Source organism: Styela clava, chromosome 13 (assembly GCF_964204865.1).
Source record: "Styela clava chromosome 13, kaStyClav1.hap1.2, whole genome shotgun sequence".
NCBI lineage: Eukaryota > Metazoa > Chordata > Ascidiacea > Stolidobranchia > Styelidae > Styela > Styela clava.
Window position 1 is genome coordinate 12,268,720 of NC_135262.1, and position 15,161 is coordinate 12,283,880.

Genomic DNA, 15,161 nt, shown 5'->3' on the forward strand with positions numbered 1-15,161 from the left:
CACCTAATGTGGCCAACGTGGCACCATCGCCGAAGGATTAATAGTATATCAACATTAATAGTTGCGTGACAAAGCGAGGGTTTTATTTGGTTAGCGCTCGTCAAGCTTACTATACCTTGTAAATTGTTTTTTTCTTATTTTAGCATAGCAGTAATGTTCAAGTTTATAAAAGCCTAGAAAACAGTCTGAAAAGTTTGCCTTGAATGGTTTCACTACAATGTAGTCATCGTAGTTAAGCCTAACTGTCACTATTGTTACATAGGAATAACAAATGGTTAAACAAATGAAACCTTTATATTCATATCACTGCACAGTAGAAATGAAACTGGAAATACCTGAGGTGCTTGGATTGTAACTCCAGCAGTTGTTGTTTCAAAAATATGTTCATATTGTCCAGCGTATCTACTAACATCAGTCGATGTACCTGGGCAACACAGAACTCAAGTTACTTATCGCCGTGCTAAGCGTTAGAAATACGCTCCCCACCGCACCTCTGATTACCCTGCGTGGGTTCGCAGGATCGAATCCCATGCAGGTATAGTTATATGAGAGAGGATTGCTGGACTCCTCGCCGCCATAGGGAGATTTACATAATCAACTGGTCAGTTACTGGTCCACCATCAAGTCCGTGTATCCGAAAACAAATAACTGGCTAACTAATCTCATACCCGAGATGGACTGGAAACCGGACAAGAGGCCGTCGTTCGCCATATTGGCTTTAAGTCATCTTATCAGATATCTTCTCCCCCTGGATAAATATGTAAATCTTATCCTTATTGTTTCGATAAAAGCTTTCCAAATAAAAACATAATGAATAAAATCAGATATACCTCCCATATCAAAACCAATAACAGGTAACTTATTTTCATCAGAATAAGCCGTCAATGCATAACCAACAACTCCTCCTGCTGGTCCTGATAATATTGCTTTACTTCCAGTAAATCTAAAAAATACTGTTGATTTTATTTTATTCCTAAAAAATGAAAATTGTACTTACCGGTAATACTATTAAGGAAAAGATATGAAGTGTTAGAATGGCTTGTCTGTTCAAAACCTATTGTATTTCATAAAAGACTGATCGAAGTATTATACAGTTGTACCTCGGTAGTCGAACGACTCGATACTCAAACAATTCGGTAGTCGACCAAAAGATCCTAGTCAAAAATGTTGCGGTAATCGAACAGAAATTCGAGCACGCCGTCGAGTAGGATGACATTACATGAACTGCGTGTCTCGTCGGCCTCTTGACCAAAACGTTGCAATACTCGAACAAATCGGTCATCGAACACCAATTCGAAATGAATAACGTTAGACTATCTGTGTAAATATTTTAATTTTTCCAGTTCCACATGCTAATTTTTTTTATACGACGCCTATCGCTCCAAACAAGGCCTTACAAATGCTTCCACTGATATTTAATGCTATATAAAGAGTTACTATTATGGCATTTGGAAGAACTGAACTCTTTCCAGTTTGGCATTGCCAACCCAATTTATTACACCCTGAAGGAAGTGGGGGCAGGGGTGTGGGGTATTTGAAATTTCTAATTGCCAAGTTAGACCGCAACAGCTAGCAGGTGGGTTTTCAAGAGTCTTTAGGGTCTAAAAAGCTATGAAAATTGCTCTTTATGATACAGGGGGGTCGTTTCCCCGGCTGCAGCCCTTGTGGGGCATGAGATTTAAAAAAAAAAGATGGAACCCTGGCCCAGACATTGTATAAAAAATACCAATAAACAACATACTTGTCAACAGGAGTGAGGCCGCCATCTGACTGCATAAATAATAGTTTCACATCTTTCAAATTTTCATCAAATCCAGACTGGAATCCATTGAGATATTGTTTAATACAGGGAGTGAGATAAGCATCAACACAAGCTAAAACAAAACAAATACAAGTTCATGTACCTCGGTTACTTCGATAATACAGTATCAAGAACATCATGTAGGCTACACCAATTAATGGATCTCCGCTCTAGGAGACCCTTATTCTTAGTCGCTGTGTCCATCTGTTTATCTGTTTGGCTGTACCGTCTAAATGGTTGGGCCGATTTGATTGAAATTTCTCACTTAGGTTATGCTGACACCCTAGTAATGTGTGTTTCTCTCAAAGTCCTAATAGATATTTCGTTTCCATGGCAGCAGCAAAAACACGATGATCGTTAAAAAATTTCCATTTTTTGTAATAATTTTTCGTTATTTATACGTCAACCAAGTCGATTATTGAAATTTCAAGAATGCTATCCTTCATGGAAGAAAAACTAGACCGAACAAGCCGTCTTTCATCTCGATAGTCCATAAACTGACAAAGCTTACGGATTTTAGTGAACCTTTTTTTCGAATATCAGCCACAGGAAAAGTTTCACAGAAAGGTAACTACGAAATGTCCAGCGCTTAAAATGAACTGTCACTATTGGTACAATTCTCTCTGCGCAATATTGTTAGCGTCGTTGGCGGATTCCCCTGCATTGGCAGAGAAGTATACTGGGCACCTTACTGGCTTGTGTAAATAATATATATATCAATATCCTAATACCTGTGAATCCTCTTGAAACAATTTTCACCATTGGCATTACGACAGATGATAAAGAAACCTGAGTAAAGCCCATCTCAGTTGCAATTTCACCAACCTTCCTTTCATGATTAGGATACCTTCGACGATAAAATGTGGGATGAAAAATAGGTATTTTTAAATGATTATTAAAAGTTTAAAAGACAACTACATTAAAGAAGGCAATTTTCATTTCAAAGAGTAGCCTATATAGTTGACCTGAACTATTTCAGTACACAGAAGGATGTAAGGATATTAAATACTTAATGATTATATATTGAAATAATATTTTATAATATCAGGTATATTGTCTGTCAAAGAGTAGTGTAATAATTTTACACAATATCGAAATATTATTTCGGAATCCAATTAATGAGGGATAGCTGCAAAAATATATGCATTCCAAACAAGATTTCAGTCACTCAAATAAATGGTAAAAGGACCAGAATTGTTAAAAACACCATAATTTCATTCAATAATATAGCAAATCAGCAAATTCAAAATGATAGATTTGGTATAAAACTATTATTTTTTATTATAAAAATTCAGGGGACCTCCTGAAGTATGCGTACCAAGATGGCGCACAACCTGAACTCAAGTTGTGTACCAGGTTAGGGTTCAGGTTATGCGACATCTTGGTGCGCATACTCCAGGAGCACCAATTCAGGCATTAAATCAGCATCAATGTTTCCAGTTAATGACAAGGCTAGAACATCCAAAATGACATTTCTTGAATGTAATTTTGTTCAATGTGGAATATTGATCTTAAAATTGAAGGGAAACGTTTCATTTCCTATGTAGTTTGAAATACAATGAATCATAAGGCTTGACGTCTGAAAATATTTTGCACTGGATTATAAAAAGAAATTTTGGTGGGCGAATAAAAAAAATCGGATTCACAAAGCAAAGGTAATTGACTAATTTGATGAAATCCTTTGATCATTGAATAAATAATTCTCTAACTTACAAGTATGAATGCATCAAGACTACTGCAAGACTTTTAATTCCTTTATCTAATACAGATTGAAGATCTTTGCGTAATGTGACTTCATCGACCTCTTGCGTAACATGTAACTAAAATGAATGAAACAGCGGGAATGAACATGACTACACTATGTAATACAAGAGTTATGAGTATCTATCATCTGGCCTTGTCAGACTTCCTCAGACAAGCATTATAACAGCGTTGCTCGGAACGAAATGGTCAAATAAATACCTGAATTATACTAATTTGATTTTTAGTAATTCCGAATTCATTTTTCTTCAAATTTTTTGCTCCAAAATTTGAGATTTTTCAAGATTTTTTTATTCAATGAATAGATGATATCATTGTTATCATGTATACCTAATCATGTTATTAATCTCCTCTTCAAATTTCATTATGTCATTGATGCCTGAACGCCGAGACAATATTCTCAGTGTGAACATAGAAGATTATTCCGTTTCAAGGTTCAATTTCTCATGAAAATGGTAATATTCATTCTAATAAATCAAACTAACCTTTTCATCAGTATGTTCACCGCGAATTGGTTCATTCAATCCTAATTCACAATGTTTTTGATGAAGTATTATCCTCTCATCAACTTCAACTAATTCTTCATAAAGAACATCAGGTATTTCAATTTTCTGAATTCATATTTTAAGCAATTTCAGTATTTTTCAATTCTCCATGCACTCACTTTGAAGTGAAAAATCTGCGGTTGGCGCATTGTATTGAGTGCTAGGAATATGCCTGCCATCATTACCTGTGTTTATCCCACCACAAGCTCTCATTTTGAAAATTCTGTGGCACATGGAGAATAATAATGTTCAAGAGAGTTGCTCATCTTCATGTCGCCATAGGGTGGTTCCCGAAACTCCATTAAGTCCATGCATTTGAAACTGATTAACTACTCCCATACCCGAGATGAACTGGTCAATTGATGAGAGGCCGTGGCTTGCCATCATATGATTGACCATTCTTCTCAACTTTCCCCACCCCTGGGATAAATCTCAAAAAAGAAAGTCACAATCTCTAAATCAGTGGTTCTTAAACTTTTTGAGCCGTGCCCCCCTTTGAAAAATCGTACAGATTTCGCGCCCCCCCCCCCCTAAATTGAGGCACAAACATGCATTCAACGAAACAAGATTTTATTCACAAATAACGTCAATGAGAGGGGTGAATCTGTTTTTGCGAAACAAGTAATTTAATTCGAGGAACTGTAGCAGATAACGCACATCTCATATCTGATTCACATTGAAGTTTATTCCGTTGTTTTGGCTTTATATTCACCAGAGTAGAAAACCCGCTTTCACAAAGGTAGGTAGATGAAAACGGAAGCAGAGTGCGTATTGCTACGCTACCTACTCTCTTATATCGACGCATGAAATCCAAACTGGGCTAAGTCCATTTTTCTAGTTTTGAGAAAAACGCAAAAAACGTTTTTTTTTTTGTTTCTTTTTTTTATTTCTCTAATACCTTACATCGAGGATGTCTAGTTTTTATGGTCCACCAAAGTTACAATGAAGGCCATATTTGAGTGGTATAAAAAAATTTGTGTTGCCCCCCAAATTTTTTTGGGGGGGAGTTTTTTGGACCTGGGCCATTTTTTGCTCTCGATTTTCTCAACCAGAATTTTTTTATTGGACTTAGGGCCCCTTTATTATGCTATTATAAAGGCAACTTGTCATTGATAAACGTCAATAATTCCCTTTTACAATGTTTTTGACACTTTTTGTGAGCTTATCTCCACGTTAGAAAATATTTCTGCTCCTGAATCTTGCTGACAATAGTTATCTAGCATCCAATTTTTATCAGACTGCTATTGCTACTGATTACTGCATTTTTTATATTATATTCCTTCTCATAACCATTGCCAACTAAATTACTAAACAAAGTTAAGAAAGAAACTGTTGTAAATTCTCAATCAGGAATGGTCAAAAAAAATAAAAAAAAATTAAATCAAGCCCAATATGTAAAACTGTTTTAAATTATTTTAATTTTACAAAAGTTTGAGCTAGTGTTTCTGCTCATGAAATCTAACTTTCATCAATTACTGGAAGCAATTCGTAGAATGCCTTGTGGTTTGTAGGGATTAAATTCTTATTACATAATGTTGTCAAACTCTTGTATTTCTCCCTGCTGACTCTTTTATATTCTGTCTTTTTTGTGTTGCTGGTCTTGCTGACTTTAGAACCAAAGAGTTCTAAAAGAGCTCCTCACCGAATGGGCTGTGTCATTCTCATTTTGAGAATGACCTGTAATTAGAAAATTAAGTGTTATTTCATCGAAATGCAGCTCCTCTATAGCATAGAGTAACATCACAATCATAGCTCTGTTATTATTTTGTCCACTGCAGCGGTCACAGAAAAGTTGCACAGTCTTCACTGCTGTGGTGAGAGAGGACAGGTATCAAAACACTGCAGTCGCTATTTTACAAGAGCTTTTTCACCCTTATACTTCATTCCAAAGATAGCAACTCTTGTGCATGGACTGAATGTCAGTTACTGTAAAGTTGAAATTTTTCAGCATTTGTGTGTAGTAAAAGGAGGACACTTGTCCACAAAGACAAAGAAGAGTTTTCTGAAGGTCAAAAGCTGCCACATGAAGTGAAGAATCTGTTGTGGTTTTTTCTTTCATTTCCCTCTTCATTGAACGCACCATGTCCTTTTCTTGGATATGCTTAGTTTGATTTTCGAAATCTTCGTCAGTCAATAGAGATTTTTGCATTTTTTGAAAGCTGAAAGCATTGATCACACACATCTATTTTAGGTCGGTGAAATTTAAGATTGAATTTTTCATTGGATATGCGTAAATAAAAATCATATGATTCAACTGCAGAGCTATTTTCTTCGCACCAAATCTCATATATTTCATACATTTGTCGTACAGTCAGATACTCATGAAGATATTCCCACTGACTGTCTTTTCTCAAATAATGTGATTCAACAACTGGAAACAATTTTATATGAGTTATAAATGGCTCCTGCCTTTCCCTGGTGACTTTGTTGTGGTCACCATATCTTCCTCACATATCTTTCTCCAGTGAACCAGTGATGTTTCCACCCTTTTCTTGCTTATATTCGGGGGAATCTAAAAAAAGTTATTACACACTTGCACCAACTCGTTGCTTTCTGGATTTAAAAAAGTGTAGACTCTGTTGACTTCCTGATTACGTTTTTGATCAGTCTTAGTATCTTTTCTCGGACTGCATCTCATTTTTTGTATGTACTGAGACAATCATATTCTGGTTAGATTTCTTATCAGATGGGATATCGTAACTGAGTAAAGTCTTCTGGCTGGTTCACACTTTGCTTGGCTTTGCTTGAAAGATATATTTCCGACTCGAAAATTCCATAATTATGTAAATTTTAATAATTTAAAAACAGCAGTTGGAAAGTGGTTATGGCAATGAATTATAACTTTCTCATTCCCTCTACTGTAAACATAAAAAACAGCTAACACTGAGCTATGACTGAGAGCTGGTATGGACTTAGCGCTTTCTATTATATTTAACTCAAATTTTTGGGAGGAGCTATGTCCAAAAAACGGACTTAGCACCGACTTACAATGCAGTTATCCAGAGCTAAGTCCACTATAGCAGACACAGCTCTGTTTAGTTCTCAAATGCCCTAAAAAAAGCAGGGTTATGTCCATAGCTATCTTGAGATCTAGAGCACCTAGAGATAAGGCAAATAGACCAAAATGTAGAGCTAAGTCCAGGAAAATCAGCAGTTGGAAAATGTCGTTTTTGGGAAAAGTGGACTTAGCACTGTTTGGTTTTGATGCGTCGATATATGCGTACATATTTTGCCCAGAAGTCGGTTAGCGGCATGGCTTCAAAGTCGTCTTTTGCAGATGAATCAAATTTCATATCCAAATATTCTTCTTGCAAGTTGCTTGGAAGAATGTCTTCATCGACACGAAATGGATCTCTTGTAAGTTTCCATTCTGGAAGTTCTGTGTCATTCAAATCTGGAAAATAGCGTTCAAATTCTTCTTTTAAAAGACGTAGGTGGGACACAATATCGCTCTTGAAATCACCATCAAGCTTGATTTGTTTTTCGTCAAGAGCAGTATCGAGATTGGGGAATGAGGCCGCGTTTCCTTGTTGAGCTCGGCGATACCATAATTCAAGCTTCGCTATGTAAGCACGAATGAAACCGTAGTCAGTTATTCGATTAGTTTCTCTGCCTTGTAATAGTAGATTTAATTTATTCAGAGATTCAAAAATGTCCACAAGGTAGGCCATGACCAGCACAAATTCATCTGATTTGAAATAAAGGAGAAGATCGTATTTTTCCTGAGCTTCCAGAAATAGCGTAAGCTCATTCCTCATCTCATACACACGTGCTAACATGTTTCCTTTCGATAGCCACCGAACATTTGTATGGAAAAGCAGATTCTCGTAATTACAATCCATATCTTTACAGAATTTGGCAAACATTCGTGTATTGACGGCACTAGTTTTAATGTAGTTCACGGTTCGTATTATTATCGCAAGCTTATCTTTCATCGAAGTAGAGAGAGTCTTAGAAGCCAAAGCCTCTCGATGGATGACACAGTGCGATCCAATAACGTCGGAATTTTTTTGTTTTATTCTGGCAATAAATCCACTACGAGATCCTATCATAGCCGGCGCACCGTCAGTGCAGACACCTACAAGTTTATCCCATTTCAATTCATTATTTTCAAAAAGTTCAGCAACAAGTTTGAATACATCTTCAGCTTTAGAGGTCGTCTCGAGAGGTTTGCAAAGGAGCATGTCTTCTTCAATTGAACTTGATCCTACAAAACGGACATATACCAACAACTGACACAAGTTAGCAATATCAGTAGTTTCGTCACATTGTATGGCGAAAAATGGCGACAGCTTTATTTTTTCGATAACCTGAAGTTCAATGTCGTGTCCGTGTGCAATCTCATCAATTCTTGTTTTAATTGTAGAATCCGAAAGAGAAATCTTTGCAAGTTTCTTACTGCTCGCCTCTCCCAAAACAAGCAGCTTTTAAAATACTCGGTTTTATCAATGTCTCCCCTATACTGTGCGGATTTTTCTGCTTCGCAATCATATGAGCAATTTCAAAAGAAGCTTCTACTACATCTGCAGAAGGCGACTGACAAAATGAATTTATGCTACAAGTCCTCATTTTTTTAAATGAATCCTTTTTGCTTTGAAAAAAAGGTAAAGGTTTTTCCTGATGTGCAGGGTGCTTTGTTTTAAGATGTCGCTGTAAGCGAGTTGGCCTCATAGCGTCATTGCTGAGATTTTCAAAGCACAAAATGCATTGCGGTACAACCTCGCCCTTCACTGTGGTATATATGAAGCCATACCTAAGATAATCTTCATCATACTTTCTCTTTTTCCCGCTCATTTTGCAATGCAACTAAATTTCAACTAAATCTACACTAAATTCAATAAATGATTACGTAAAAACTCACTCAATTGTTAAACTACTTCATAACATCACTACTGAGCTATATTCAAAAGTCAATCTACTGTTTCTGACAATACACAAGGATTGCAGACTTCATGGCTTGCTCAACTTCTCAAATATTCAAAGCCAATCTACCTGATGAGATTACAAACAATACAGTTTACAAAATGGAAAAGTGCAATTAAATATATGTACGTTTTCAGCCCAAAGAAAAGATATACATCAAATGGTCAAAACTGTCAATTTTATCCAAAACTAAATACCGTGTGCCGCTTACAGATACTTATGGCATAAGTTAGGTCATCACAGAGTTTGCGGTATCAAGTTTTATTACTTATTGCAACTAATCTACAGCTCATCGAAAAATATGATGAAAATTAAGGTATTCGATATACAGCTATTTTTGGAGGCACAACTGAAAGCTGTCAAATAGGCTAATACACAAAACCACGAAAACGACAAAACGTTAACAGCCATGCTCGAACATCTGTCTGACCGACTTCTATTGTACCGTCATTGTTGACTTAATGCTGATTGGTCATTGTTACGACACTAAGCAAGGAAATCAATGCTCGCAGAACCGTTAACACAGTAATCAATTTCAACGCATATTCACGCATGCTTATCCTATTTTGCCACGCGTAGTCTGGTAGTGAGTAGTGAAAGAAAAGGGTCATTTTGCATCATTTTACGACACAAAATTATAAAGCAACAAGACGACGAGTTAAATGAAATTTCAAAATATTAAATTGGCTAAGCAAAATAAAGTCTCAAGTGTGGTTTCTTGAAATCTTTCGCGCCCCCCCTAAAATCTTCTCGCGCCCCCCTAGGGGGGCGCGCCCCCCAGTTTAAGAACCACTGCTCTAAATTGTCATGACCTATTGAGAAACTATTTAGAATACACTAAAAACTTGATTTTTGAAACATTCAAATCGATATGGACGAAAAAATATCTCAGCATTTCCTATAAGTAATTTTCTACAGCAGTAGTTGCCAAACTGTGGGTAGCATACACTCGACTGCCACAAGATAATTATTGATATGCCACAAAATATTAATCCATTTCTAATTTCAAATGTGTTAAGAGTAACGTTGTTGAAAGAGAAGTATAACCAGATAAACTGGGCATCTGGATATTATAACTTATTTACTTGATTACATGTGCATAAATTGGAACTATTAAATGTCGTAATTCAATGTCGATAAGTAAAATTTTGTCCAATGCGTCTCAATTTAAATTGCAGAAAGTAAATGCGTCGTATGTTTGAAAAGTCCAGAGACGTCTGCTTTACAGGATCCTCATGCATGATCTTAATACCAACATACCAAATCAAAAATCTTGGGTCTTGATTGATTCCCAATATAGAGCAAATCTTTGAATCCTTTTGTTATAGCCAGTGCCATTCGTTCACCCTTCCTTTCTAGCAAAGCATTCGTAGCTACAGTTGTACCCATGCGAATAAAATCAATCTCTGATGTATCAATTGGTTTGCTGGGTGGCATTTTTGTGCCAGTTTCCTGTTCGGAAAAAATGAATTATAAAGTTAGCAAAAACATAGAAATCTTGTTGATATTGGTAGAATAAGTACATATGATTATTTTCACATATTCGTAATCAATTTGCATAATTTTTTTTATACAACACAATATACACCTTTCGTTCTGAACAAGGCCCTGTCACTGTTATGTAAGGGGCTACTTCATTTTGGAAGGACCGTAATCTTTCAGGTTTAAAATTGTCTACCCAATTTATTACACCTAGGGTAAGATGGAAGATATGGGATTTGAAACAAAAATTCCAACATGCGATGGCGGCGATGCCATTATATTTATAACTAAGCACTAAGCCACTGCCCCCCCCCCCTCCCCCCTAAATTCAAAACAATTATACAGAAGTATCAGTAGAGGTTGCACGAGACTAACTCCCAATCCTTCCCGAATGCCTTTGTGCTAGTGGATCCGTATGCAAGTATTGCAAGGATGCTGTAGCAGGAATAAAAATACCATAATACGCAATTTAAAAATTCCTGCCGCACCCTAACACAAATATATTTCAGTAACGTTTCGTCTGACCAAAATCAGACTTCCTCAGACAAGCAGTTTACAACAATGGTCAGATCAGACAAAACGTTACAAAAATATATTTTTGTTAGTGTGCAGTGGGACTCTTGAATTGCACATAATTATACATATAATTACATATATTATGCATATAATTATGTGTAACACATACTAAAGACAGCAAATATTTCTGTAATTGATAAACAATATTAAAAATAATAGCTCAACACATATACAGTATATTAAAGACTAAATTATGACTAAACACTGAATACCTCTTCCAATATCCTTCTAATAGCTTCTGTTGGAGCATCTGCATAATTATTTGGATCCACAGACAGCAGTTTCATCACTCTGGTTTTCCCATCTGAAAAAAACAATCCCACCTTATTGAATATCACAATATGTGGAAATTGATAAAAAAATAATATTTATTTGGAGACATTTCAATACGGTTGAATATGTTTATTGGAATGTTTTCATTGATTATTTATATTTGCAACAAATACCTATGGTAAACATTCGACTCACTTGGGCATTTTGCAAAGACATCTGTGAATGTTCCACCTCTATCAATTGAAAACTGAAATTTATTAAAACCAGAGTCTCCCATATTTTGCAAGCACAATGAAGCAAAATCAGTTATAAATCTGAGAAAAATTTTATTAAAAATTTGATGAAATATGAAAAATTTTTCCAGCAAAGGAGTTAACACATTCATGTTGATAGACAGGTGATTGAAAGCAGTGAATCAATGCTACATTGCAAATTTCAAGATGTACGGTAATGTTGTTAATTTCTATTTTCCCGTAGAAACTTATATCAGGTGACTCAAAAAACAGAACACATAAGTTTAATTACTGAGTTCAGGAGTGTGCAAGCTGCGACCCGTGGGCCCAACGCGGCCCACAAATAAAAAGTGTGCGGATGCGGCACAAGTTTTTAATTTAGTTCAATCTGTGATGCACACCCCCTGACTTAAGTCTGTTTTTTTGGTCACACTGTATAAGATCCTATGAACATGAATAAAACAGACTAATGACTATTATTGACAAATAAAAACAAAATCAAGAGCAAGCATTAATAATTGGGAATGCCAATAACTATGCAATTCGAGAGTCCTGCTGCACACTAACACGAATGTATTTCTGTAACTATGTTTTAGATTTAGTGAGGAAATCCATGAAGACAAGCCTATGAATATGATGCAACTATACACTATATAAATGGTATCAAATTGGTTTGTGATTACTAAAATGTTTATATTTTGAATACTTTCATGATCAAAAGGAGTTTAGAGAAACAAACGAAAAAATATCGAACGAAAATTAAAATTATCCCAATATCGTAGGATTGATGGCTAACGGTGAAAATGTTAAGAAGTATTGACATTAAAAGTAAGTCACAATCTCGGGTTTCGATTCCCAGGACAACACCTCACCCAGAGTGTAATAAATTGAGCAGGCAATGCCGAAACCACAAAAAATTCGGTCTACTCAAGATATCCTTACATATTGTTAAAAATCATGAGATGCTCGTATGGGACCTTGCTCGAAGCGATAGATGTGAATAACTGTTTAATTAAAAAATATCATTTAACATAATGAGATCAAATCAAAGACACAAAAGATAGATTAGAACAGACTATGCTAAAGTGATGTGGTATATACCACAAATGAACAGCTATGGTGAAAAAGTATAGATTTAATTCTAAAAATAGCTTGTCAATTCGGATTTCTTCATTCAAGAATCAATGTAGATATTTCAATTTATATGCATAATGCATATTTACGGTAGTTGTTTCAATGTGACATCGAGAGGAAAGGAAATTCGGATGTGAGTTTACTAAGACAATAACTTATGTTTAGATACCCATACCACACAGGAGTCAGGACAGCAACGATTATAACAAGTCAGGCATAAAACCATACAGATTGCAACAAAAATTTTCTCACATTGCAAATATACAATATTGCATGATAAATGAGAAACTAGAAAATATAAAACACATTCTACAATTATTCAAAATTTAGCTACTGAAAAAAATAGTTTGTTATGAACTTATGAATATCATCTCCATAGGCATAGTCAGGTTTGTGACTATAGAAGTGATATTTACCACAAAATATTTTTCCACAATTACAATTTTATGTAGCAAATCATCCACAATATCAGAGACGCAAATCTAATCGAGATATATAAAATTAGACACTTCCTCACTCAACTCATACAAAAACAAAGACATTTAATGATGGAATGATTGCACGATCTTCCCTTCCACATGTACCCATTTGTTGCAAAAATAATCTCACTTTTTGATTTGATCAAGTTGATATACCAATAACCAAATTCGATTTCTTTTCAATGTTAACTGATAGCTTCTTACGGAAATAATGATACGATTTGAAAATAAGATATTCTAAAAGTTAAACGATTGATATCTTGGTGAATTTCAATTATGTGCACTTACAAATTACGATGAAGGCATAGTAAACCTCCAATCGTAATTCATATGTATGAACAAAAACATTTTTCAAAATGGAAAATAATCAAAATTCAGTACAGATACGTGTCTCATGTAATTTAGTACAACATGTACTTCAAGTTGGCCTGGCTTAACAATTTTAGCATATGTCATTCCTAACCCCCTCCTGACTACATTATCCAAAAGTTGAAATAATTAGGCCCTACAAAGTTTATGGACGGCCATGAAAATAGCGCAGACGTTCATTGGAAATCAAGCAAGTCATTTTCTCGTCGCAACGTTCCCGATATGAGGGAGATTGCTAGCGTTAGTGAGTTCGTTATCGTTGGCACAGATGTTATTTTGGACGATCGTAACTATACTTTGGCAAGCTCTATGACATGATTGTGAGGTCGTAGTGACGTAATCTTTGGATGGCATAGTCAGGTGGGGGTTAGGAATAACATATGCAAACATTATGCTACGCCCACTAGAAGTACTTGTGGTACGAAACTACACTAGCCCCTACAGTTATTACACTCTAAATATATTCTCATTTGTATCATTCAGATGAATTTATGAAAAGGGCAAAAATCAGTAATACTTTCAGACTTTTCTTTGTTCTTGATTTGGGGACATGTGCTACTCCATTCACTCACAACATTTTCACACACAAAATATCACTGACATCCCAGCACTCATTCATGATGTTCATGCATTCCAAGCAACTTTGGGTACCTGCTACATTTCAAGTTTCCCATGCACACTCACCCAGGGTGGACAGCATTTCAGAATACAATTTCTCAAGATTTCCAAAAATTTGGATCTCTTTGCAACTTAGATTGAAATTCTATAAACCATTTATCAAGCGTATTCAGTGGCACAAATTGGTCAGAAGGGGACCCAACTAAACTGTTGCTTATTGTTTCCCGAGAACATGCAAATGATGACGCATAATTGTAAAATGTTTGCAACATTTTTTGTGTAAATTCCATCAGAGTGGTCGCTTTTGGTGCACTGATGCCAGAAACGGGAGTTTGTTGAACGAGCATCGTCAATGGCTCGACGGCAATTCCTAGCTGGGCGTGGTGTGGTTGTGCCGGGGAAGGCAATGCTGTCATTGAACCAAATATATTTGGCGTGCTTTGTTCGAAATCTTTTTTGATTCCAGTTATTTTGTAAATTGAGGAAGGTTTTTGATTGGTCAAATGTCCTAATAAAAGCCAGTTTGATTCTCCTGAAGCGGACGGTAAATTGAGATAAACAGCTCCGCCAAAACCGTCAGGAAACGGAGTTTGCCCCGTCATAAAAACGACGATGTGATTCGCATCTGTGATATCTTCAAGATCAAAAAGAACCTTCATTTCCTCAATTTGATGTACATCTGTTTGAACAAGTCTACCAGCAACTAAAACAGCAAACATTTTGAGTTTAATGTCACTTTCACACCAAACAAAAGCGATTCGCACGGTTCTGCAAAAGTTTGTTTACTACGGGTGCAGTACTCATCACGTGACATTTAATCAATCAGGCATGACTTGTCACGTCCAGCTGTCAACAAGGTGAGAAAATGACGTCATAAGGATTATGTCTTGAACATGTATGCATGCTATTCAGATCATTTTAATTGATTCCGAATTGATATGTAATTGCTTGACTTGAAATTAGTATC

General features: G+C 35.9%; 3 protein-coding genes across 4 annotated transcripts in view; all 3 read right to left on the reverse strand.

Annotated features, from left to right (window-relative positions):
- Window positions 1–11,746, reverse strand: part of LOC120332732 (5-oxoprolinase-like) — a 27,892-nt gene extending 16,146 nt beyond the window's left edge. The window contains exons 1-9 of one of the 2 annotated variants that reach the window (XM_078119157.1): window positions 11,557–11,746; window positions 11,301–11,392; window positions 10,291–10,482; window positions 4,048–4,173; window positions 3,515–3,621; window positions 2,533–2,648; window positions 1,742–1,874; window positions 831–943; window positions 336–424 (exon numbers count right to left, since the gene is read on the reverse strand). In XM_078119157.1, coding sequence (XP_077975283.1) covers window positions 336–424; window positions 831–943; window positions 1,742–1,874; window positions 2,533–2,648; window positions 3,515–3,621; window positions 4,048–4,173; window positions 10,291–10,482; window positions 11,301–11,392; window positions 11,557–11,746 — 1,158 coding nt within the window. Of the gene's footprint in view, window positions 1–335; window positions 425–830; window positions 944–1,741; window positions 1,875–2,532; window positions 2,649–3,514; window positions 3,622–4,047; window positions 4,174–4,292; window positions 4,480–10,290; window positions 10,483–11,300; window positions 11,393–11,556 lie in introns of those variants that run through there. The other variant, XM_078119158.1, reaches the window with a different exon arrangement.
- On the reverse strand, window positions 7,293–8,326 carry LOC144431347 (zinc finger BED domain-containing protein 5-like). Its single transcript, XM_078119372.1, has one exon. The coding sequence runs from the start codon at window positions 8,289–8,291 to the stop codon at window positions 7,293–7,295; it is 999 nt and encodes a 332-aa protein (XP_077975498.1). The 5' UTR covers window positions 8,292–8,326.
- Window positions 11,675–14,997, reverse strand: LOC120332735 (protein Hikeshi-like). The gene has a single exon (XM_039400050.2). It carries the CDS (start codon window positions 14,911–14,913, stop codon window positions 14,293–14,295), a length of 621 nt encoding a protein of 206 aa, XP_039255984.2. The 5' UTR covers window positions 14,914–14,997; the 3' UTR covers window positions 11,675–14,292.
- Window positions 14,998–15,161: the final 164 nt, after the last annotated feature.